The 24,067-nt window shown below is 40.6% G+C and overlaps 1 protein-coding gene across 1 annotated transcript in view; it reads left to right on the top strand.

The window, feature by feature from the left end:
• STN1 (STN1 subunit of CST complex) overlaps window positions 1-22,583 on the top strand; it is a gene marked incomplete at its 5' end in the record, with an annotated part of 40,696 nt that extends 18,113 nt beyond the window's left edge. The window contains 8 exons of the mRNA XM_084290213.1: window positions 2,312-2,407; window positions 6,755-6,823; window positions 8,463-8,624; window positions 9,787-9,898; window positions 10,656-10,815; window positions 17,827-17,949; window positions 18,553-18,625; window positions 22,355-22,583. Of these exons, the coding sequence (XP_084146339.1) occupies window positions 2,312-2,407; window positions 6,755-6,823; window positions 8,463-8,624; window positions 9,787-9,898; window positions 10,656-10,815; window positions 17,827-17,949; window positions 18,553-18,625; window positions 22,355-22,512 (953 nt within the window). The 3' untranslated portion in view covers window positions 22,513-22,583. The remainder of the gene's footprint in view (window positions 1-2,311; window positions 2,408-6,754; window positions 6,824-8,462; window positions 8,625-9,786; window positions 9,899-10,655; window positions 10,816-17,826; window positions 17,950-18,552; window positions 18,626-22,354) is intronic.
• Window positions 22,584-24,067: the final 1,484 nt, after the last annotated feature.

Raw genomic sequence — 24,067 nt, 5'->3', positions numbered from 1 at the left:
ATTTTTAAGCATTAGGATTTGATGCAACAATGACTAATCCCTTAAAAGAACACAGAGGAAAGCATTAAATCTGTCCAATTACTCTTCTGCTATAAATGGTGACAAGAAGGCTGGAAAACCACTCGGTTAAAAACAGCAACAGTGTTGTCTTAGAGGCCTTGAAATGAGAGTGGGTGTCACACTCGGTTGTAACACATAATCACATCATGAAAATGAGCTTTTCTCAGAGATATCACGCACCATTGCATTGTGACAGCTTATCAACGAACAAGGGAAGCTCCAAATAACATAAAAGGAGGTAATAAGAATTAAAGCACTGGCAAACACCTCAGTGCTACTAAAGATACGACCAGAAGTTGCTCTGGTGAGCTCTGTATCTATAGCCCCCTAAACCGCTGCTGTGGCTTCCTGTTGTGGTAACAGCATCTTAATATCTGTGTTATTTACTGGGTTAATCAGAGCTTGATTGAATGCACTCACACACGGCTCGAAATGTTTAGTGTGTTTTTATTGCTGCTGATATGAACATAATTTGAACAGATAATCTGGGAGGAGAAAAACTCCTTTACACTTGATGACTTTTTAAGTCATCAAGTTCAACAACTTCTAATTGATAGTGTAAATATAATTTTATCTTTTACATTAATTCAGGTAGTTTCTCAGAGAGTAAGGGTGGAGTTCTGTGTAAGTTTATGGGGATGGAGAGAACCAGTTTTATCTGGCCGCTGTCCTTTGCCAAAACTCAGATTACTAACTGCGAAATGAACATAATAACACGTTGCCTGCTTGCACATGAAGAGCTTGGAGTCTGCCTCGCAGATTTGCCCTGAAACTGACCCAGACCTTCTTTTATAGCCATTTTGTAAGGTTTAATTAATGTTTATATATACTGGGAGCATCTTCATTGAGAGTTTCTGTGTAGTAGTGTTTATTTGTGTCCTGATAAATGCAATGAGGAGTGGACAAACCTGCTAAACATTCTCTGTGCCACGCCTGGCCAGTGACTGCATGGGTAGGTTACCAGTGCTGAGATGACAGCGATAGATGCATCCTCAAACCATGCCAGTGGACTTTGACCAGCAAAACTTTTTGTTTGTGACCTGCTTGGCTGGTCACCTTTGACTTTTTCTGAGACTTTGCTGGTTGTATCTCTTATGCGAAGAAAGCTAATTCCAGACCCATTTAAGGCTGCCAGCTATGTAGGACAAGTTATTTTGGGATTTCAGTTTTTATTTTACTTTTTTTAAATGCAGAATGATTTTGTGACTCCTTTGCTGCAGTGTTTCTCTTTCCCTTTGTGAGATTTGCCACGGAGTTAAATGTTCCCTTTGTGCACTTTGAGTTACCTAGTTTTTAGTAGACATTGAACATCCTGGATGGCGTTATATTTCAGTAAAACAACAGTGTTCCAAAACTGCAGAAAACACATTGAATAAAATTATTCTGGCATGTATATGGAGCTTATTGTCCTGTTATCCTCCTGCTGGTGGGCTATGAAGCTTCAGTATATGCTTACATCAGTGTTTGTTAAAGACATTTGTCACTCTCTTTCAATAGATTACAGCATGTGGCAACCTCAGTAAGTTCAAGTCCGCTGGGCTCCGATTCCTTCCCATTTCCTGAATGTAATTTTGTGTGTTATTCTTATCCAAGAATATCCAAGTCATCTTTATACATACACAAAAATAGCTTTGAAAAGATGTTTTTAGAACATGTTATTTCAGAAACTGAAGCTCAGGATACTGCCCATGACGACTGCATACTGTACTCTGCAATCTAAAAGGGCTGGTACACTCCCTCCCATTCCCTGCCCCTTGCTGTGGCTCCCGTCCTTTTAGAAATGAAAGACAGAATTGTGTAGAATTGTTGGTTTTCCCTCTTTTGGGTGGCTCTCCCTTAACCAGGAACAGCTGCACTGCGAGAAGCTCAAACTGCTTCCATTGTGTTCCATTATTCATTCTGAAGACTGCTGAAAATGTTTAAAAAAAAAAAAAAAAAAAAAAAAAAGCCTAAAGCCTGCAGCAAACAAACTGTTTTGCAGATCCAAATGTACAAGAAACCAAGCAGTTAATGAAGTTCTGCAACTACAAAAGCACGATTTTGGTCTCCTACATAGAGCTGATTCTTCCTTCTAATATTCCCAGAACTCAACATCAAGGGGGATTTTTCACATGAGGAGGCATTAGTTAAGTTTAAGGTACATTGAACATGTAAGAAATGTTTTTTACTGACAAAAGTGACTATATCAGGTAGGCTGTTGAAGGGGGGAAAAAAAAAGTAGTTATACTTAACCAGAATGTTTTGTGTCTAGGTATATTCTTCTATAATGGGCACCCAGTAAGACAGGTGGACGTTGTTGGGATAGTGGTTCATACTAAAGAACGAGATGCCTTTTACAGTTATGGAGGTAAGATAAGTTTCCTTCTTTGTTCTTGCACTTATCAGCCCTCTGATCTTACTGTTAAAACTCCAAAGGTTGCCTTTTTTTTTTTTTTTTTATCAGTGTTGGTTCTTGGAACAACTCTGCTCTTGTCCTTATATAGTGCATCCCCAGCCCAGATTAGCTGGCAAATTTAGGGAAGTTACTGTTTCTCTTCACTTAAAAATAGAGAAATAAGTGGTTAAAGCTGAGTAACTGATTTGGAGTCATCTAGAAAATCTTATTTTTTGTTATTGTTTTGCCACTGGACTCTACCATCCTCCCTTCACATATATGCAGCTTCTTCGGTCACATATAAATGGATTTAATGGTTCCTGCAAGGAAGAAGTTGCTTCTTCCTTTTTTGAAATTCAGAAATCCCTTCTTTCTTCTTGTATGTTTTGTCATATTTTGAAGCCAGGTTTTCATAGTAGGCAGGAGTTTGTTTATGTTAGACCCATCAGTGCCTTAGCAAATCTGACTCAACCATCACACTGTGTACCAGTCCTTACCAACACCAGCTGAGAGTTGACTTCTCCCTGCTGCTTTTCCCAATATCCAGACTGTTTCATTAACACAGAAACATCTGAGAGTCATTTTGTTCAGCTGTCTTTTTCATCTGGAGAAAAAGCAGCGTGGAGTAGTGGTGATGTGGCAAGTTTAAGAGGTAGGGGAGGCAATCTCATGGTAGGAAGGGGGAGCCAAATGCATGGGCACTATCCAAACATTTGAAGGACTTGTGTCCAGTGTCCACCTGACAGAGGTAAGTTGTGGAGTGCCTCTTTGATGAATAATTCCTGTAAGAGGAATGTTGTGAAGATACCATCGACAGCTTAGAGCCAGGTCCCGGCTTCTGTAACACCTGCAGTTGCATCATACTGCGGCGGAGCAGCACTGACAGCTAGTGCATGTAGCATACCCCACACATGGCTGCTTGAAGTTGTCTCTGCTCTGCAGAAATTTCCCTGCAAGTTTCTTAAAGGGGATATTTTCTAGATTTTTTTTTTTAATCTTCCATTTTGCTAAATAATCAAATTTAGGTATTTTAAGGCATGAGTTCCTATGACACCTGGAGTAGCACAAGCTAAACAAAAGCCTAAGTTAGGACATGGTGATGTAACTGGTGATGTGATGAAGTGCTGAAACAAGCAGAATGCCAGCTATTATTCTTTTATTGCACTAGTATGCAAATACAGTTATCACTTCATGAGAAGAGGAAGATAATCATAGTGACCAAGGCAAAACCAATTCTGGGGTAATGCTTCCCCATGCTTGCCTCAGCATTAGTTTGGACATAAACCTGTTGGAAATGCTTGATTAGGAGCAGGAAATGGAAGAATAGAAATTAAAAAAGGAGCTGCAGACTAGTGGAAATCAGGCCTGAGTGTCAGATCAGCCAATGTTTAAGTACAGCTCTCAGTGAGCCTGCCTGCCTGCTGTCCTTCCACATCTACCTCTGCTCTTTGTTCCGGCAGTTCCTGGTTTGAACTTCCAGGCTACCTGCCAGGGTGCCTCTCCCCAGCCTGTCCTCGCTTTCAGTCAGGCTGACTCCACCAACATAAAACTAACTTCTTAGACAGTTTCCTGCTTGTAACTCGGGGCATCTCTCAGTTCAGCAGACTTTGGCTGGTGTTGCAGAGCAGGTGTTGCATCTGTCAGGGCGCTGCGTGCTGCTTAGCATTTGCTCACTTTCCCTCTGCTTAAAAGCGACTTACAAAGCAATCTCCCCTTTGTAGTTTTGCTCTGATAGAGATCTGAAATGTCTTGGTATCACTGCCACCATCTCCCCTCCCTCATTTCCTACCTGTTTAATTCACAATATATATATCCCTGTTATAGGTGTTAGGTCCTCTCTGTGCTGTGAAACCAGACAGCCAGCATTGGTGGCAAAATAATAATTCTAAGAGGGTGAATTGGCTTTCTTACCTGGCAATAAATAAATACATGTAATTATATGCTGTGTAAAACCCATTTTTGACATATCTTTTTTTTATCGTTATTTTATAATCACTTAGGGAAAGGGTATCTAATTGAAGCCTAAACAGAGGCTCGTATTTTTAGTTAGTGCACCTTTCTGACTTTTTTTTTCTTTTTTTATAAAACGAAACAATATCACATGTGATTTTCATTATGCTCCAGGGCCAGTCTGAAAGGTTTAACACTTACCTGAGAAACAAACAAACAAAAAAATTTCACTGGGATCTCAGCAGGCTCACGTAGGCCCTACGAGAACACACTTTTTGTTGTAAAGAAATAAAAGCAAACACAGTTTGTAATATTCCAGCTGACTTTGAGAAGACTGCTTCTCAAATAGTTAATGTGTAACTGTCAAGATGGGTGCGATAACGAATGTAAGAGTCAAAAAAAAAAAAAAAATTAAACCCAAGGGCATGAGGAAAGGAAGCAGGGAGCACAGGAAGTTTTCAAAAGCTTGTAGACCCCCTGAGTGCATTTAAAATAGATTAACGTTTTCCCATCTAATTAGAATACAATTGCCATAGTTCACATTCATCTGTGGTTCAGGAGTTATTTGTCTTTCTGCTCAAAGCTTTTATCTGTGAACTGGGAAAACTTGGTTTCAGTGCCTGGCTCTGCTACCAGCATTCTCTTTGTGGTCAAGACTGGGTCAATGCCTGTAGGACTCCGTGTTTGACTGTTACATTGAGGAGGAGGAGTCTGGCCTCCTAATCCTTCAGTCTTGTTTGTTCCTAAGCTTCTTAGGAAGCGTGTCTGTTGCAGCTGGTCTCTAGCTGGAACATCTAGATGCTGCAGTGCCATAATGGTGAGATGTCATCTGCCCTCTTATAGCCATTGCTGGCTGGCATCGAGGGCTTGGCATGGTGTATGGGGGCACTTCCTCCTGCTAAAGTAGTTGGTCTGGATCTTTACCAAGGACAGGAAATCCTACCAGCTAGATTGTTATTGATACCGGTGCAGAATTAAAGCTGATGAAATTGCTCCAGACACAGGAGCTCAAAAGGGGGATGTGCAATAAACCAGCCATAACTTTAGGGATGGAATTTGGAATTGCTTGAATCTTATAAATGCTGTGTGTTTGCTATTAGGAATGTGGCTGTTCCAGACTAGGTCAGCAAACCCACTGGGAAACAGGAAGACAAGACAATGACTTGAAATCAGACCCCCAAATAGGGAGATTGTTTCAAAACATATGAGACAATGCAGAGGCATTTTGCTTTGATGCTATGGTTCCCAGAGGAAACGGCCGCAGGTACCAATCAGTGCCTTCCTGGTAAACACGAATGATGCTTTTGTAGTCATGGATCTGGTTTGGGGGTCAGAAGAAAACTGCAGATTCTAATTTGTGAAGAGTGGAAGCCCAGTGTTGGAGATGGTTATGCTCAAGGAGAAACATGCTCGGAGTGTTAGAGGGACTGGAAATGGGATCCTTGCTGTGCTTTGACAGGCACCCTGTGCCCTCTTATTTGGAGGGTGGTTATTGAGCACGCTGCCTACATACATAAAGTCTCTTGATTCTTCTGATTTTTTTTATTTTATTTTAAATTTTATTATTTTTATTTATTTATCTGCTGTTTTTAACAATAGAGTGCCTAGGGCAGAAATCACAGTTGATTTTGCCCAGGTACTAGCAAAACAGGAAAAGCTACGTGTGTATATAGCTACCCTGCTCAGGAGGTGTTGGGCTTTTTCTGAAAGGAAGTGGCTCGCATGCCACTAGTGGTGCATTAAGTTGGGAATCCCTGGCCTAGGGCAGAACCACAAGCACATCCTTTGTCCTCCCTGGCTAGAGGAGCTGCCTTTCTGCTCTATGGATCATCTTCCTATACAGGAAAGGCCAGCAGACTTTGTGCACGATATTAATTAGTGTGAAAACTGCAGCTGGAGGGAGGACACTCAGTCTGTTCACATTACTGTACCCCCCAAGCTTGAAGTGCTGTTTTCTCATTGCTGCAGTAAAGTTTCTGTGCTTTGTGCCTGGTTTCCTACTTCAATTTGTCTAGCTTCAGCTTTCAGGACTGATCTGTTTTCTGACTTTGTCAATTAAATTAGAAACCTCTCGTACCCAGTATATGTAATGAATCATCATGAATTACGTAAAAGCTTTATTTTATTTTTTTGAGGAGATGCCTGTTATTTTGCTGCCCATGGACATAGGCATTGCATCTGGTCTGGTGATTATTTCAAAGACAGAAGTAGGAGTTGAGCACCCACTTTCCCTTTTAAACTGGTCGGACTGAGATAGTCTTGGCAGTTATGTCCCCACATATCTATGTATGTTCATTTCTTGGAATCTGTTTTCCACTACCTGCTTTCTTGCTCCCTGTAACTCTTGCATTATTTTTTTTTTTCCCCCAGTGGATGATAGTACCGGAGTTATAAATTGTGTCTGCTGGAAAAATCCCATGGTATCCAGATCTTTATCAGGTATTTTATCAAATAAATAATTCCTCTTTTGTCTGTATTTTTTTCTGTTTTCTCATGTCTTAAATAATTCAATAAATGATCAAACTTGCAGAAGAGCAAATGGAACTTACTTTTAAAATTATTATTATTATTATTTTATGCCACCATGTCCTATAGCCTGGGCCATTTTGGGATCTTCATGTTATTTTTTGTCTTGTTGCCAATAGTGATGCAAACAAAACCACTACATTATGACCTGTCATGCCTTCTCCTTTTGAGTAATACGTTTCAATTCCGTGCTGTGAAATTTTTTAGAGAATCCTCTTCTTACGGTTTTCAAAGCAGCTTGGTCTTTGTTCCCAATCCTTGTGATACAGTAGTTTCAGGATCCCCCTTCTTTTCTTTTGTTCACATTCATATTCTCCTCCTGTTCATGCATTATGATATTAGTGGTGAACTCAAAAGTAGCTTTAAACACAGCAGGAACAATACCATTGGTCTTTTTATGATTTGAACAGTTCTAAATGTGCAGAAAATGTATTTTTGAAATGAAGTTAATCTTACATTCATAACAGAAGAACTTGGTAGTGTCTAGCTTTCTATTTGCCTTTTTTCCAGTACTCCTTGTAGATCAAATTATGAGATAATTTCTACTTCGGGTGATCCTGAAAGCCCCTGTAGTAGTTTGGAGCTGATAAAACCCTTCTGAAATAAACGTTGCTATACATTTACATATGTACTACATAAAATGGGGAGGGAAAAGCTTAATATCAAAATTGAAAACTGTTTATATTTGTGGAACAACCCTGTTTATACAAACATGATTCATATGGGCTTACGTTTAACAATAGTATGACAAGTGGTATGAAAGGATCCTACAGCGCTGGAATTCAGAAGATATTTCCTGCTTTTAGAGAATTTTTCCAGAAAAGTAATGGGGACCCACAATCAAATAATTTTTTTTTTGTGAAGAACTTAAATTCATGAAAGAAATGGTGTGAAATACTGGTTCACACAGAGTTAGGACCCAGAGTACTTGTTTTAGCCTTGTGTTCTTATTTTACTTGTGCATCAATACTGATTGAATGAACACTGTTTTATTGATGGAAATAATTCGTATTTGCTAAAGAAAACAGCTCCCAAAGGCACGGGAAACTTTCTTCTCGCCTGTTGTAATCGTGATCAGGGCTTCTTGGATCATTAGTCAGGTTTTCAGCTAGGAAAAAATTACCCTCCTGCAAAGGTGCGTTACGTAAACGTGAAGTTCTGTCAAGTTGCATTCATCTCAGTGTGGACATGAAATTGCATCACATCAGTCCTTTGGCCTCACCTCAGATGAATCATGCTTTTACATAAAAAGTTCAGCTGACCTTTTTTTTTTCCCCTCTCCCTTTTAGTATGACAAAATCACTCTTGCAAGTTTCAAATTAATATTTCAATTTTCAACCTATCTGTGACATTCAATAATAAGTCAGTATCTCTTTCCTTATACACCTTCCCCGGGTGAACTATTTAAATAAATACAATACTATAAACTATCTTTGTTATCCAAAAATTTTGCTGCTCAGAACACATGATGCCTGATCTTGCCCCTTTTTAGCAATATGACTGCTGTGATGCTTATGTATTCCATGCCTGATTTGCTCACCTTTTCTTACAGGTAGTCCAAGCACACTCAGCAGTCTTAAAGTGCTTGAACAGATGAAGAAACTCCAGGAAACGGTGAGCCAGAAAACCAAGCTGGTGATTGGGGATGTTGTGAGGGTCAGAGGTTACATCCGAACCTACCGGCAACAAAGAGAAATTCAGGCTTCGTGTTTTTGTGAGTGTTACGGATCTGTGACGTATGTAACTTGGTGGTCTGTATTTATAAGACACAAGCTGTATTTAATTCATTGAATAATTTTCACTTCATTTTCTGGCAGCTCATTTTTCTAAAGAGATTTTCATCTGTATGCCTTTATTTTAATGTTAGCAGTGTAAGGTTAGAAAATACACTACTTAATGTGTGGGATCAGACTGCCTGTAAATGAGGCATTCCTGGAAAATCTATGAAGATGACCAGAATGCAGACAAGAAGGTTGTCCAGATATTATGATTGGCTATCTTTGATAGTGAATTGCTCTTCATTTTTGTGTTGAAGCATAACAACCAAGACCTATAGGAAGGGAATTGATGACCTTCTGTGTCACACTTCATCAAGAGTGTTTGCTGCTTTAAAGAAACAGTTGTTTGTTGCAGCCCATATAATCCATTCCACAGGCAGCCAGCAATTTATTGTCACATTTTTACATTAAAGCCCGAGTTTTCCTAAACTATCTGGCTCTGCAGAATGACTGAGAAGCATTCCTCACTGTCACTCTGGCACATATCCGACAGCTGTTTGGACAGTAGTCCATTATTTGTATCCCAGGAGCTTCCAGTTGCATAACATCTATTCTCCTCAGTGCCTGTGTTATTGTGTAACTGGAGAAGCTTTTCTTCTAAAAGCCTTGTGTAGCTCAGATAGAAAGTTTCTAGTTTTTTTCAGCTGTAGCTAAAGTCTGAGAGGGAGGTCAACCCTCCTTTCCAAACAGAAGTTTTATGAATATATAACCCATTCAAGGGTTGGTAACAATGCCATTGTTTCATTAAAGGAGAGCCACACAATTCAAATGGTCTCTAAATTGGTTTCAGATTGGCACAAACAAAACTCCTTGCTATATGCTAACTTCATTTAATGTGTAAAGACTGCTGAAAGGTAAAATATAGGTCACAAATTCCAGTTGAATAAGTTTTTCAGATGCAAGCATAGTCTGCAATACACTGTGGTCATTTACTGCCTTGTAAACTGTAAAAGCGGGATTGACCTTTGTGGTTTTGTTTTCATAACAACAAAAACAAACAAAATTTGCCAATTTAATACTGGCCTGTGACACTTCATTGTGCTGCCTCAGGTATGTTTGTTTAAAAGACAAGTCTGTCTGTTCTTTTTTCCGCTCCAGATAAAGTGGATGATCCTGTGTGTGATGTTCAGATTTCAAGGATGTTGGAGCTCCCTTGTCTCTATAGAGAAGTTTACGATAAACCTTTCCAAAGCCCAGGGGAGGGACAGAGGTAAATGTGGTATGCAGACTGGTCTAAAGGCAAAGCATGGGATTTTATTATTGCTTATTTGTTATTTAACTTCAGAGAAAGATGGAACAGGGCCCCACTGTGATTTAGTCTCTGCACAAGCATTTAGTAGCAGTCTTCTTTTCTCTAAATAATTGATGATCCATACAGATGAGATCTTGTTCATAATCTGAGAAAAGAAGTATAAAGCTGAACTAAAATGAATACTAGGAAGGTAGTAAAATACTGTGTACGTGCCTCTTGCATCTCTTAAAGGAGTGAGTCTGCAGCAAGATTTGCAGGCGAGATCAACGAATTAAATGGATGAGCAACCTTGGCTGATTTTGTTTTACATATAAGGATAAAGAGCTCATCAATCAATATATTCCTGAATCTGCTGCCCTTGTCTGTGAATCATGATTTGTGTAACCTCAAACTAATTCAAACACAAGTTACTGTATTCAGCTTAAGGGTAGCTGGATACTTATTGGCAGGTCTGATGCATGTAGTGTGGTTTTAGAGACTTCAGATCTTAAAATCCCAACACTATTTCAATAAATGATTGAAGAGGAAGAGCTGGATGTTCAATGCATTTTAAAATGGTCTGTTTTAATTAAGGGTTTAGATTCAAATTCTTTATGGGCGATAAAATGCCTCCTGACCTTTGAAAACCGGTCTACCAGGCTAACATTAGGCAAGTGATCTAAAAATATCAGTAGTGTATTTCTTCCCTTTTAACCTGTTCTTTGTATCCTTGCAGTGGCCCAGAGGGTTTGGATTTCTCAATTTATATTCTGCATGAGAAAGTGAAAGACTTCCTACTAGAAAACAAAATTCAGACCTTTTACCAACAGGAGCTGGAAACAATAGATACTCTGGTGTCCCTGGCTGGTGAGCCACTGTCCAGTCGCAGCTGTCAGGTGAGTGACTGTACCTGTTTCAAGTTTTTGGTAGGGAAAATAATGCCATGAATTCTAAACAATCAGATAAGAGATTGATGCATTCAGAGGATTCAAAAACTGTAAGTGCTTTTTCATCATCGTTAGTTTTATGCGTGCATTATTTACACGGCCTGAGAAACCTTGTCACGTGGGGTATTTGAAGCTGGACTGAAGAAAGCCACAAGAAAATTCTGTTGTATTAAGGCTGAGTAACCTTACAGTATGCAATGTGCACTGCCTTACCTAGAGCTGGGAAAAATGTCACTGATCTCCTTAAGGCACTCGAGCTGTTTGGTTCAGATATTTGAGATCCTGAATCGGCTCAGGAGAATGGAGGACAATTCTTTGTCTTATTTCTCATTTGAAGTTCAATATATGAGTATAGATGTGGCTTTCAAAGGGAGATTATAATGAGTGAATGAAAAAAATGCTTTGTTAAACACTTCCGTTGTTGGACATCCCTAGCTGTGAAAGGTCATGACTGAAAGGGTCAGATGGTTGCATTTAGATGAAATCAGTTTATGTGTAATCGTATGTAACCGAATTGTTAAGAAGTTTCCCAGTGAGATAGTATGCTCTTGACCAACTACAAAATGATAGAACAAAAAGCATTTTGTAAAATGGTTTTATATTACTTTGTTATTTGGGTAAATTACAAGCCTGATTCTCAACAGGTGTGAAGTGGTAAACTTCTGCAAAACCAGGAGTTATGGATTTTAGCAAGTTACCAACAGCAACTGAAACATGAATCCAGAGCGTTATGACTCACTTGTTTGCTTTTTGGTTTTCCATAAAGAAATAAATTCATGGCAGTCATTTTTGGTGCCTGATCCAGACACTCACTGTTAGAAGTGTTATGTTATATTAGTAGATAATATTAATTTACTACTTTCTTTAAAAAAAAAAAAAAAAAGCCAGATAATGATAAAAAAAGTAGCTCTATTCATGCCTCAGTGAACTGCTTCTGCTAACTGCTTTTTGGTTTATTTTTATTAAAGGCTTTATTTGTTTGCTTTAAAATGATCATGGATATAAGCAAGGACAGGAGCTACTATGATTTGTAACTGAAAAGTTTGATACTAGAAAATCCAGTGCGGAACAGGGTATTTTTCTAAACCAGCTGGAAGAGCATTAAAAGTCCTCAGACACTTTACATAAGAGGAAGTAGTGGTCAGTGTGACTAATACTGGAAGTGTCCGTCTCTGAAGTTTCAGCATTTATAGAAAGATTAAGATGAATGACTTGCAAAGCCATTTAAAGAAGGAACTGGTGCAGAGCAAACATAAAGACACCTCCATCTCTCCTCCCCTGGTCCCTGCAGCATCAGCCTTGCTAGTAGTCATGAGGAACTATCTTAATTAGTAGCTGTTGCTCCTGACCCTGATGCAAGGGTGTGAGTATATGTCCCAGGAATCTGGGCACACAGATGCTTATTTAGAAATTGCAGTTCTCTCCATTGCCCTTTGGTATTAATTCCTTGCAAAGAGGATTATATCTCTTTGCATAAGAAAGAACATTCAGTTGTCAAGTGACCTGAATGCCTTGAGAGTGCTCCCAGTAGTGCTCTGGGAATGTATTTTGTTATTCCTCTGCCCTGTCCCTTGAAGACGTCACTTCCCATGATTGGCAAAGGGTCGAGTACCAGGTTTGATCCACAAAAATAAGTGATAGATCTGATTCCTTTACGTCTTCCTTTCTCTTTCACTGTGTAGTCTTCTGTTTTGCATCTCCCTCAAACCAAGAAAAGATGAAAGGTGCTGCTAGTGTAGAATGATTTTATATCATGCCTATATACCAAGGCACGAGATAGGTGAGTAGACCAAACTGTACGCCTTAAGCCACAGTACAACACACATACCTGCTCACTTCTTGCACTTTTCCTGGCTGTGACGGGATGTTTTGAAGTATAATTGGTCTTTTACACTTTTTCCTGTTTCCAATGTTGTAGCACAGCTGCTGTTTAAACCCTTTTCTTGACTTTCTCTCCCTTTCTCTGTGCTCCTAGGAGATGTGGTGCACTCCCTTCATCTCTTTCGCATCTTTTAAAGTACTTGCACAGTGTTTCTCAACATAGGAGGGTATCTTCTCATGGAAAATTTCCTCCAGGGTGGTGGTGAGCCGCTGTGGAATCATTGGCAGTGGAGTGGAACAGGGGGGTGAAGATGGAAGGAGGTAGCTGAGGTAGGCAGCATCTCTCTGTTCCTTTCCAGGATTACTGTATCTAAACCCTGTCCCTGTCCCACACATGTTCTAGAAGATCTAGTTCCAGTCCTAATGGTTCCCCAGCATTTGGTCCTCCAGAAGAATAAATTTCCCTCTAGCAGGTGCATGTGGCAGAACTTAAATCATGTCCTCTACTCAAACTAGGTAACTTTTAGCTTTATAGTTACAGAGGTAAGAGAACTCAACGTTTTTAAAAATAATTACAAATTAACAAATTTGCTTTGATTTTTAAAACTAGTAAAGCTTTATTTCACATAACCAGTGTCTCCTCTATTCCTAATTGGTAGCCTTTCCCTTAAAACAAATGTCTTTTGAGTCTGAAGGGGTGGGTACCACAGGGAAAACTACAAGCAAGAAGAAAGGAAAAGTCATCTTGTGATTAGAGAACGGAGTGTACTTACTGGACTTAGACAATTAATGGCCTGGCTTTTTGTTGTTGTTTGTTTAGAGAAAAAAAATGCTCAAGTGAACTTGATCCATCCAGTTTCTGATCTGGAGTAAATTTGACTTGCAACCAGCCAGTCTTGATCAACCGTTTTGATGTACTACTCCCATGCCTTAGCTATAGTGTGTGCTGTTTTCCTATCATTGTAGCTCGTGCACGTCACTATCTTGGACTTGGTAATGCTTTCCAAACTCTACTGTTTGTACTTCCCTTGATTTGAATATTATCTCAAGGTCAGCAGTGACAAGTAGAAAAAGCAGGGAGTTTTACGGTGTTATGCTTACCCCGGTCATGTACGTTGTGCTGTAGCTATATCACAGTGCTTTGCATTATACATTCTTGATGCTATTTTCTTCTCTTCCTGCCTCTTCAGGAAGCTTCACTGCTACTTTAAATACGTGTATTGCAATGCTTATTATAGGAGCCCAGGGCTGACACATCCAGAATCACTATTACTAAAATTATCACCTGTCTAAAGCAAGGCTTAAATGTTGCGTGAGAAATTGCAAAGGGCAATTTCCATGAGTAGTATCACGTGTGTGGTTATACCAGGAAACTTTAACACCATCAGGGTGTGTTGTGATTTGTAATGAGCCAAAGGTTACATACTTTCAGCGTTCAAACTAATTCCTGTACCACTTCATTCTTTGACCTATTATTGATTGTGCAGGAGGTTTATTTTGCTTTAAAGACCTGAGAATAATTGGTTGCACAGCACCAGCCCGCTAAAATATGTGAGACTCACCAGCTGGAATACGTTGGTTAAAATATTGACTTAATTCTGGAGACAAGTATTCTGTTGGCTTTGCTAGGGTCCATGGCTGGACTTGGGAGGGGGGTAGTGATAAATCATTATTCAGTAGCTGCTTCTCCAAGCAGGGTGTAGGGAGGTGTGTTTTGCAAAAGTGATGAATGATTTGACGGTGGTCCTGTGCTTGGATGTCCAGCTTCATTTATTTAAAAAGGACCTGATTTGAGAGGGACAGGGGGAACCCCTGCTGTCAGCACTTCAGGGAACCTGAAACTTAAGGCATGCTTGAAGGGAGACGCTTTGAAAAATGACTTGTGAATGTTGCGAGAGGGAAATTGAAAATCCAGATTCAAATCTCACTAGTGCTTTGGATCAGCATTTAAACTACCTAATACCTGCAAATGCTTTGAATTTCTTGGATAATAAGCTTTGTAAAAGTAAAGTGATGGTTGATAAGCTGTGATTTGGAAGGAACTATGTTAACACCTATAAACACATCTTTGTAACTGTTGAAATGCAAGCATTTCTTCATCTCCTCCTGAAATAAAAGCAGGAATGTGAACTCAGGTAGGATTTTATCGTCCCAAATTTCTTCTGCCTTTGTTCAACCTCCTCTAGATCTCTGCTAGGAAGGCAAAATCACAAGCTTCAGTGTACGCTGGCTCTCAGGGGATTGTGCAAATCCAGAAGAAAAGAGGGTCTGGTTTGGCATAAAAGAAAGGTGAGGTATTAGGGAGACAGGCTATTGACTTTTGGATTTGCAGGATGAGAAACTGGAGATGTTTTGGGTGGACCAAAAGAACAGATCAAATAACTTTAGGTGGTGTTCACAAAGAACTTGTCAAATTGTTGATTTACTCAGAGGGCTAGAGAGGTAGAAGCATGTTCTAGAGCATGCTAGAAAACAAAAACACAAACACTTTTCCCATTATTTCGGGATAATATTAAAGTCTCTGGATAGGGCAAGAGCCCTCATCTGTTTTTCAGAGGTAATTCTCCCACAGATCCCTTTTTTTCAGACTGCAGCACATATGAGAGGGTGCTGATATGTAGCAGCTTCTTCCTTATTTTCTCACTCCCAAGTCTGCCTCTCTGCCTTCTCTGTCAATCTCTTGACTTACTTTCTTAGTGATTCTGTTTCAGTATCCATCCAGGCAGAGCTGTGTGTCAGTTCACACGGAGCCTGTTTTTAATTATCTCCCTTTTCTGACGGGATCTCAGTGTTAAGCCAAACTGAATAATTATCCTGCTTCTTTGGAGATATTTTTATCTTTTTTCCCCTCGCCAAATGTTTGCTTTCACATTAAAAATTGATCAGAGTCTTGAGGTGGTTGCTTTGCTAGCAGTTTCTTTAGATTCCTGCATTTGTTAGAGGCAAAGCCTCTTCATTTTAGGTACAGCGATGTGAATGTGCTTTTCACAGGATGGTTGAGGTTGGAAGGGGCCTCTGGAGATCACCTAGTCCAGCTCCCCTGCCAAGCAGGATCACCTAGAGCACGTTGGCAGGATGGCATCCAGGTGGGTTTTGAGTATCTCCAGAGTAAGAGACTCCACAGGCAACCTGTTCCAGTGCTCTGTCACCCTCACAGCAAACAAGTGTTTTCTCATATTCAGCTGGAAATTCTGCATTTCCGTTTGTGCCCGTTGCCTCTTGTCCTGAAGGAAAAAAAAAATAATTAAGAGCAAGTATTCACTCTTCACTTACAAAGCAAACAAACAAAATCCCTTTCTTCTACATTTTGTTTGTTTCTTCAGTTCATAAGAAGCAGCACTATGGAAAGAAGTATGATCGAGGTATGAGAAGTATGATTAATGGTGTGAGGGGAATGGTGTCCAGATGTAAGGTCAGGTTTGTAGTTAAAAGTAGTGTCTATAGTTGTACTGCTACAGCTGTGGTGGACAGGGGACAAGCAAACATTCAAACACTAAAATCCTTCTGTAACAGGAGAAAACTCAAAGCCAAATAAAGACAGAATAATAGCTATTCTTCTGTGGTAATTGTCTTGGACTATAAGGTAATTATTTTTGACTAACGATTTGAGAGGAAAAAGATTGCTGTTGTTGGACAGAAAGAAAGAGTGAGAGAGCTGTGATTATGGCCTGCTGAAACATTGAGGGGAAGGGCGTGGAGAAGACTGTGGAGCGTGCCAATGCCAATATCTCTGTTGGATCTCCTAAACCATTCCTAGTGAGGCATGTCAATTCCCAGGCTTACAGCTAGTCCGAGTTGGACTTGAGCCTTACAAATGGGTGGAAGTAATGCTTTGTGAAGGGACATTCTTCCATTACCAACCTGGTGTCTGTCACCACGTGTCCATGTGAGTTCACTCTGGCACACGGTGGTTGCTTGATTCACTCCCAGTATTTCTCTGAGTTCCCCTGGTGAATGAAGTAGGATGCACGAAGCCTGATACTTCTGCTCAGGACAGGATGGGAGCGTTTATGGTGGCAGATGAAGAAAGGGCTTGGCAAATCTTGCTTTGGTTGCTCTGGTGTGGTCTGGTTCCATTCATCACATGTTCGCTTGTGGGAAGCAGTTCAGCTCTGTTCTCAAAGGAAACCACAGGGAGCACAGAGTGTTCCCAACAGATGTGGAAACAACAACTGGGGAATTGAAGCAGCCTTTGTAGATAAATGGAAGGTTGAAACAGTGGGACAGATAAAGATGGGAAAGAATGTAATGGTCTAGCTCTTATCTGCCCATACGTTCTCCTCTCCACAGCTGATTCTTTATTTCCTTCCACTTCCCCAGCTGTCATTCCACTGTCTTAGCTCTGCTCTATCTCCAAACAAACCCTGCTTTTCTTTTTTTTTTTTTTTTCCCATTTGTTACTTCCTACTCTTGCTAGCAGTGTCCTGAACCCTTCACAAGAGACTTATTTCCCACCTGCCTTCTAGCCTTCATCCTTTGTTTCCCTATCTTATGTATCTGTCTTAATTTCTTGCATGCTCTTTCTCCTTACATTTCATTAGGGCTGTGGTGAGATTCTTAAAACCGTGACTAAAATATTTGTAAAAATTCGGAAAGCAGGGGACAAGAAACAAATATCATTCTTACCAGTTTCCTTCTTTTCTTTGGACACAGCCTCAGTTTGGTATCAGGAGATGGAGATCCAATTTCCAGCACTTGGATTCCTCTTGAATATCACCCTACAAAGCGCTGATCTTTGCTTCTTTCCATATACCCCTCACTCCCAGAAAACAACATAGAAATACCATCAAAGCAGATGAGCTAAACAGTCAAATTCTCTGTAAGCATCATAGGTCTATTCCAAAAGAAGGGGGCTCTCGGTACATAAACAAATAGCTGCAAACAGCAGTTAGGAGATTGTACAATTCTGACAAAACCACAAGCTTCTGATATTTATATTTTTTTTAAAGACTGAGGTGTTGGTTAGTTCATATGTAACTGATGAAGTTAACGGGTTGGTTCGCATGTAACAAATAAGAAAAATGTGGAACAAAATGACGTGAAGTTCTCTTGCTCTTGAAATTGTCTGGAGCTTTTGCCATCAGCTTTAGTTGGGCTGAGATTTCTCACCATCTGCTGTGTACATTTCTTCCCATCCAGGTGAATTCAAAACCTGACTCCAGCTCCAAAAGGATTCACAGTGTTTTTAAGGAAGCAATAAGGATGCTACAAGAAGAAGGAGTGGTTTTCCATAAACCTAGTAGCTCCAAGGACTTGTACCATGTAAGAAATTAAGCTGTGATTGCAAACATATTCAATAGTATGACTATTTTATAGTTTCAGAGTAGAAATATTTCAGGAAAGGAAGCTGGACCTCCAAACACTGTCTGTTTATTCCAAAGGCTCATCTACGTCTTTCTTTACTCTTACTTTTACCTCTCTGTCACCCACCAAGCTGATCTTTTTGTAACTCGGTGCCAGTCTTCAGCACTGCTGCTGTTCTAGGTGCAGTGTGTGTTCAGCCTAGTTTGCTTAACTGTACGCTGATGTGACAGAGCGCACTGAAGACTGGGACGGGTCTCTGTCAGGTTTAGGTTAAAACTCAGTGTTCTGTTGAGTTGGATGGCCTCTTTTGGGTTGATTCTGGTATCTTATGTTCTTCTCCTAACTCCTGAATGCTGCTAACATTGCTCAAAAGATAACTGAAGATGTAACATGCATTATTTATCTTGGAGACAGCATATCTTGCTGACTGTAGTTATGACAATGTAAGTTTAGAATACATCGTGGCCTTGATGCATGGCCATGATACATCCTTTTTAACATCCTCTCCATTTACTGTGAAATAGACTACTATAAATTGCCAGTTTCTTCCGTTATCTCCAGGTGACTGACCATGATAAGGAGCTGCTTAAAGTGACCCTCGATGTGGTTAAAGAGGACTGCCGAAAACCCAGGCGTAAGTACCGGTGTGGTCAGGTTTCTGGTGAGCTATGAGCTGGTGCTGGTGTGTCGATGACAATCTCTCCTCCTGCTGCTGGATTAGGTACACTTCCTGTCCTTACCCTTAAACTTGAAGCTAAGTTGCTTGTGTAGCTCATCAGAGTAGCTAAAAGCAGAAGTGCAGGAACAGCTTCCTATGAGCAGAGAGAGAGAGCGGGCGAGCACGTGTGCCCAGAATGAAGCAACCTCGCAGATCTGAAATGAGCAGCCATTATCTAAGATCTGTATCTTTTGAGTGTACATAGATTTTGGGAGGAACCAAATTCAGTGAGGTTAGGTCAGCAACTAATAGCAGTTGCTCTGCACTTAGGGTAGGTGGCAGATCTTGCTAGGTCAGTTTCTACAGGGGAGCTGACACAAAAGCGGTAGTACAGAAAAGTGAAATCCTCACCTCCATTAAGCCAACAGTAACATTCACTTATGTCAGTAGAGTATTCTCTGTAGGTTTTAAACAAGTGCAGAGTTTCAGTGGCTGTTCTTTACAGGTAGAGATTTCAGTCTAACAAAATCCACTTGATTTCATGTAATATACCTCATCTGGCTTCGGAGTTACCCTGTTCCTGAAGCATATGGTGTCTTATTGCCATTGCAAAAGGTAGTGCTTGACTTGAGTGGCTGCTAATTGCACAGGTACATTGATACAGAGTTTGTCAATGCATTGGGCAGAACATGTTAGCAGGGATCACTTGCTGCTGGAGTGCAGCTAGTTGTGGGGTAAAATGTAGTAAAGAATAAATGACTGACTAGAATATAAGGCATATACTCTTAAATTGCTTTTCTCCTTATACCATCATAATAACGATAGTGCTTGTAGGACCTGATCTGTGATGGTTATCCTGCAGAGAAAAAAGGGTGAGTGAAGTGGAATGATTCTTGAGTTCCCAACTGTCTATCTTAAGCAATAGCGCAGCTGTTAACATGGTTTATATGTGGAAATAAAAGTTTTGTCTCTCTGGGGGGTTGGTGGGAGTAGCTGTTACAGGGCGAGCAGTTGAAGATGAGCTTAGTTGCTGGAGGCTGTGTAAGTGCAACAAATTACAATATGTTTTCTATTGTCTTTTATCCATTAACAAATACAAACACCTCCTCTGTAAAAGGCAAATCATTCCTCTGTCCGTTTTACAGATTAGCAAGTTCTCTTGGAAACATGTTTTGTTTCCTAATTGGGCCACTGTAAGAGCCAGAACTTGTATGTAGTTGATGCAGGACACCAGGCCTGGTGTGCATTGTCACAGTGGTGAAGTACTCTCCCTGCTCCACCAGAGGTTAAGTTCTTTCTACCAGTTAACAGCAGATAGAAACTGGTAGATAGTTACAGAGAAAACTTTGCAGAACCCTGAGTTCTCAAAGCTATTTTTTTCATACTGAGCAGGGAAAAAATAGCAATTGCCTTACAGAGCCTCTTGCTCTCCTTGAAGCTTTCTGTTTACTTTCCTGTTGTAAAAAGCACAGTTTCCAGATAAGTCTCTCTTCCTCTGATGGGTTTGAGAAGGACTTTTTCAATGTTCCAGTCATTGGTATTAGAAGACGTTGAGAAGGAAAACCAAAAAGCTTCGATCAAAACCAGCAGGATACTTTTGAATATTTTATTGTCCCTGAATGATGCAATGGCACAGAGCTCAGTGTAACTGTCGGGCCCCCTCTGCTGTCCATGGGCAGGTACAGCCACCCGCTTGGCCTTGGTTAGCGAGCAGGCTCCTGGTGAGAAAATAGGAACATAGTAGTGCCTCAAAGGCTTTTACTTGGTTATTGCAAGAAATTTGTACCCATTTTCCTTGAAGAACAACGTTAATCTTCCATGACAGTAAGACTGTTTTTATTATAAACCAAACGCTTCTATCCAAATTTCTCTGCTAGCTTTCAAGACAATGCCTCACCCCAATCATTTCTTGTGACACACTCTCAGGCCCAACCCAGCTGCCTGGAACTATTGTACAAACAAAAAAACCCTCAGCATGACTAGTCTGAGCTCCACAAACCCTGATATGTCAACATTACAATCCGAGTCCTTGGTTCTAATTGTAATTCCCCACAGCCTGATCTGAAGTGCCCTTATAAGAGTCCACTCTGGGTCTATCTAGAGGCTTAAGACAGCCTGAAAAGGGTGACAGTATAGTTTGACTCCAGACTGAACTGCAAAATGATAGACTTAATCCAGGTTTGTTTCTTTTCCTGGTGCATTTGTTCTGGTTTTAGGCTTAGATGAAGCTAATAGTAAAGAGAATAAAGCCCAAACTACCTGAAGTTAAATTTAATGTGTCCAACTGGACCTGTGTTGTCCACATGTCCACAATAGGCAAAGAGTAGTTTCTCTCTAACTCTGTCCCCTTTTATAGCAGTAGGCAAGGCAGTTTATCACAGCCTGGATTACCTGAGGTTGTAGACAAAAGCTAAAGCCCATAGTGGCAGTGAAAGAAGGACAGCATCACACCGCTGCGAAGCGTGTATTCTCTCTAACTTGGGTGGTAGCCTAGGAATGTATCTGGGCTGCTTAATTATTGCACACACCTGCTATTACCCCAAAATGCCATTTTCTACCAGCATCTAGAACAAAAGATGTATTGTGCTGTTGGGTAACACCTGAGTCACTAATCTAATTCATCAGGGCTTAAGCTAATTTACTGTAGATCAGGGATGGGTGCTCTGACTGTCTTATGACAAACCTGTGACTAATCCAAAATGCAGCTACCCACTTTGTTTGGAGCAGCAGGCACTAAGAGCAGGTAGACTCCTTGTTCTGTTCTCTGTGCTTATCCATCCTAGGGTGGTGAATGTATTTTCTCCCAGCCACAAAGGTCTTTCATCAGACTGAGCCACTGACTTCTAAAGAAATATCCTTGCATGAATTATGGTCTGACAGGAGTTAGGCTGAAGTGTACACAGTGCCACCTCCTATCTACCAGTGACTTTCCTCTGCAGCTTCTAAGGCTGTTCTGGGGCTTAGCTGATTCTAGAGTTAGGGATTTGCTAAAATAAAACCAAAAGCAGCAGCAAAATAGGACAGGGATCTTCTTGGCCCCAGAACTTCATGCAAATTTCTCACTAGCTGTATCAAACTTACCTTACGTCATCCTGAGCTGAGGGCTGAGGTGGAGGAAAGTCATTTGTGTTAATGTGCTTCATTTATGCCAGTTTTCCATTGTTAGCCATGGAGGAGAACAATCTCAGTTGCTGTTTTGAGAACTTGAGGGAAAGACTGGGATCCTGCAGCACTGATAATGACTTTACAGGGCCTGTGGGGGAAATTGTTGGTAGGGACAGCTGAACTTCAGTTAATGTCCATCAGGCACACAGTAGCTGCTGCACGCTGCACTGCAGTTATTAAGGACATCTATTTCTGACTTGCTCTCTAAGAAAATGATTTTTTTATATATATATTTCGGCTTTTATGTACATTTTCAGGTTTTTTTCTCTTTAAAATTAGATGAAACTTGATACCGAAGTTCTGTGACTTTCTACTCCAGTAATTGTTTGAGAAGTTTCAAGTGTAGGAATGGGATTGCATCGCTAGCTGACAAAAGTTGCATTGTGACAGTTTTTCCACAAGATGACAGTGTTGGGCAAGTAGTCACGTCTGGCCACGGGCCTGCCTCCTGTTCCAGACGTTTTTAATGCTGTACACAAGCAAAAGGATTTTCATTTGGTTTCCGGCTACATTCTCCTTTTTTAATTCTTTTTCCTACAGATGCTGAAAAAGGCTGCCACTTTCTTCATGTCCTGAGTTGTGTTCGGCAGAACTACAACCCCAGCCTGGCTGAAGTGGTGATGCACCGTGTCTTGGAACTGCTGGAGAGTAACAGTGATGTTGTCAGCACCATGGAAGGATACTATATGGCATTTTAAAGAGGGAAGATATGTTTGTTTTGGTCCAATCAGGAGGATAAAGTGAGGAATTAGGAACGGTTGAGACAGAACTCTGACACTGAAAAATTGCTATTACCAAGTATGATCTAGATGGGGGGGGAAGAGCGTTCTGCTTCTCCAAGTGGTATTTTTGTTCAGCTCCTGAGAAGTTGTCCAAATATTTGTTTTAATATTCTTGCTGACTTCCTCCTTATTACTAGTGAAAGTTGTATCAAACTGATTCTGGACGTCCTAACACAGCAGGGGAGCTGGAAAGGAAGCTGGACTTTTTCTCTGCATGTCCTTCCCTGACAAACAGTAAGATGTGACACGGCCTTCTCGCATCTACGTCCAGTGAGCCCTAAAGAGAAGTCACTGCTAAAGAGCACTGTTTACAGTAATGATCATGTCAGGACTCATCATTCTGGTTTAAAGACTGATGCTGTGATACTTCCATATGGCAATAGCCGTTCTTTTTATGTATGCTTTGTAATAGCTAGAGAAAGCACATGAAAGATAAGTCAAAAGGTTTGCCTGCCCTTCCTGGCAGTGTTGGTGCACCCACGTATGTATAGGTATATTCCTGAATGTGCACGGATATGCTACTCCCAAAGCAATCCCCACCTTCCTCTGAGAAGTAATATTCAGGAATGAGGACCAGCACCCCTTTCCCATACTGCAGCCTTCTCCACTGCTTGTAAAGCTTGTCTGGATTCCCCTGGCTACCGCATGCACTACTGATGTGTGTTATTGTGGATTCTATTCAGACAAGAAGTCTCAAAATCAGCCACTGTTTTGCTCTTTATTTTTATATTGTTTTCTATATCACGAATGATAAACTATGAATCAGGTGCTTTGAAAAGAAAGTATGAAAACCAGCAAGACTCGCTTTGACCGTGCTTCCTGTTGCCTTTTGTGTCTTCTTCCTTGTCACCTTCAGGAAAAATACTATCCATATCCATGCTTGCAGTAGAACACAAGACATTAACGAAATAAGATCAGCCTGGAGAAGGTTAACATGAAAGGCATTTGACCTGGAATAATCAAAACTCTGGTATGTGCCACAGTTTTCAAAGCCTGGAGCTGTTCAGTATCTGCTCGGAGGGCTTGCTGCAGCAGGGGCTTGTCTAAGCACTCTGTTTAATTCATGGTGTGGAGGTGATACCTTCAATTTGAAAAGCATAAAAAGGAAAAATGTATCCTTCCTCGCTGCTCTGCACCTTCCCTGTAACAGTTGAACTAGCAGGCTCCCAGGAGGCAGATGTAGTGGTAAAGCCCTATAAGGATTGACATAGCAGGGAAAAATAAACCATATGCATGAGGAAAGCCAGTGAGTAGCCCCATGTGTGCCAAGTCTCTGGTTTGCTGTTATATTATATGCCTTGTTCCAGGCTGTAGCTGCAGTGAGATATAGGCTAAGAGAAAAGCATGATGAAATATTTGGCATTTGCATTGAGAGGCCTGTGGAAAACTCCAGCCTTAAAGAGATGGTGCATTTGTCCATAGTGGAAAACCATGCGTGCGTCATTATTTCCCTATAATCTCCCTACTTGCT

This window comes from Netta rufina (assembly GCF_964035555.1).
Source record: "Netta rufina genome assembly, chromosome: 7".
Lineage (NCBI taxonomy): Eukaryota > Metazoa > Chordata > Aves > Anseriformes > Anatidae > Netta > Netta rufina.
The sequence above is the reverse complement of the archived record's forward strand: the minus strand, read 5'-3'. Positions and strand labels throughout refer to the sequence as shown.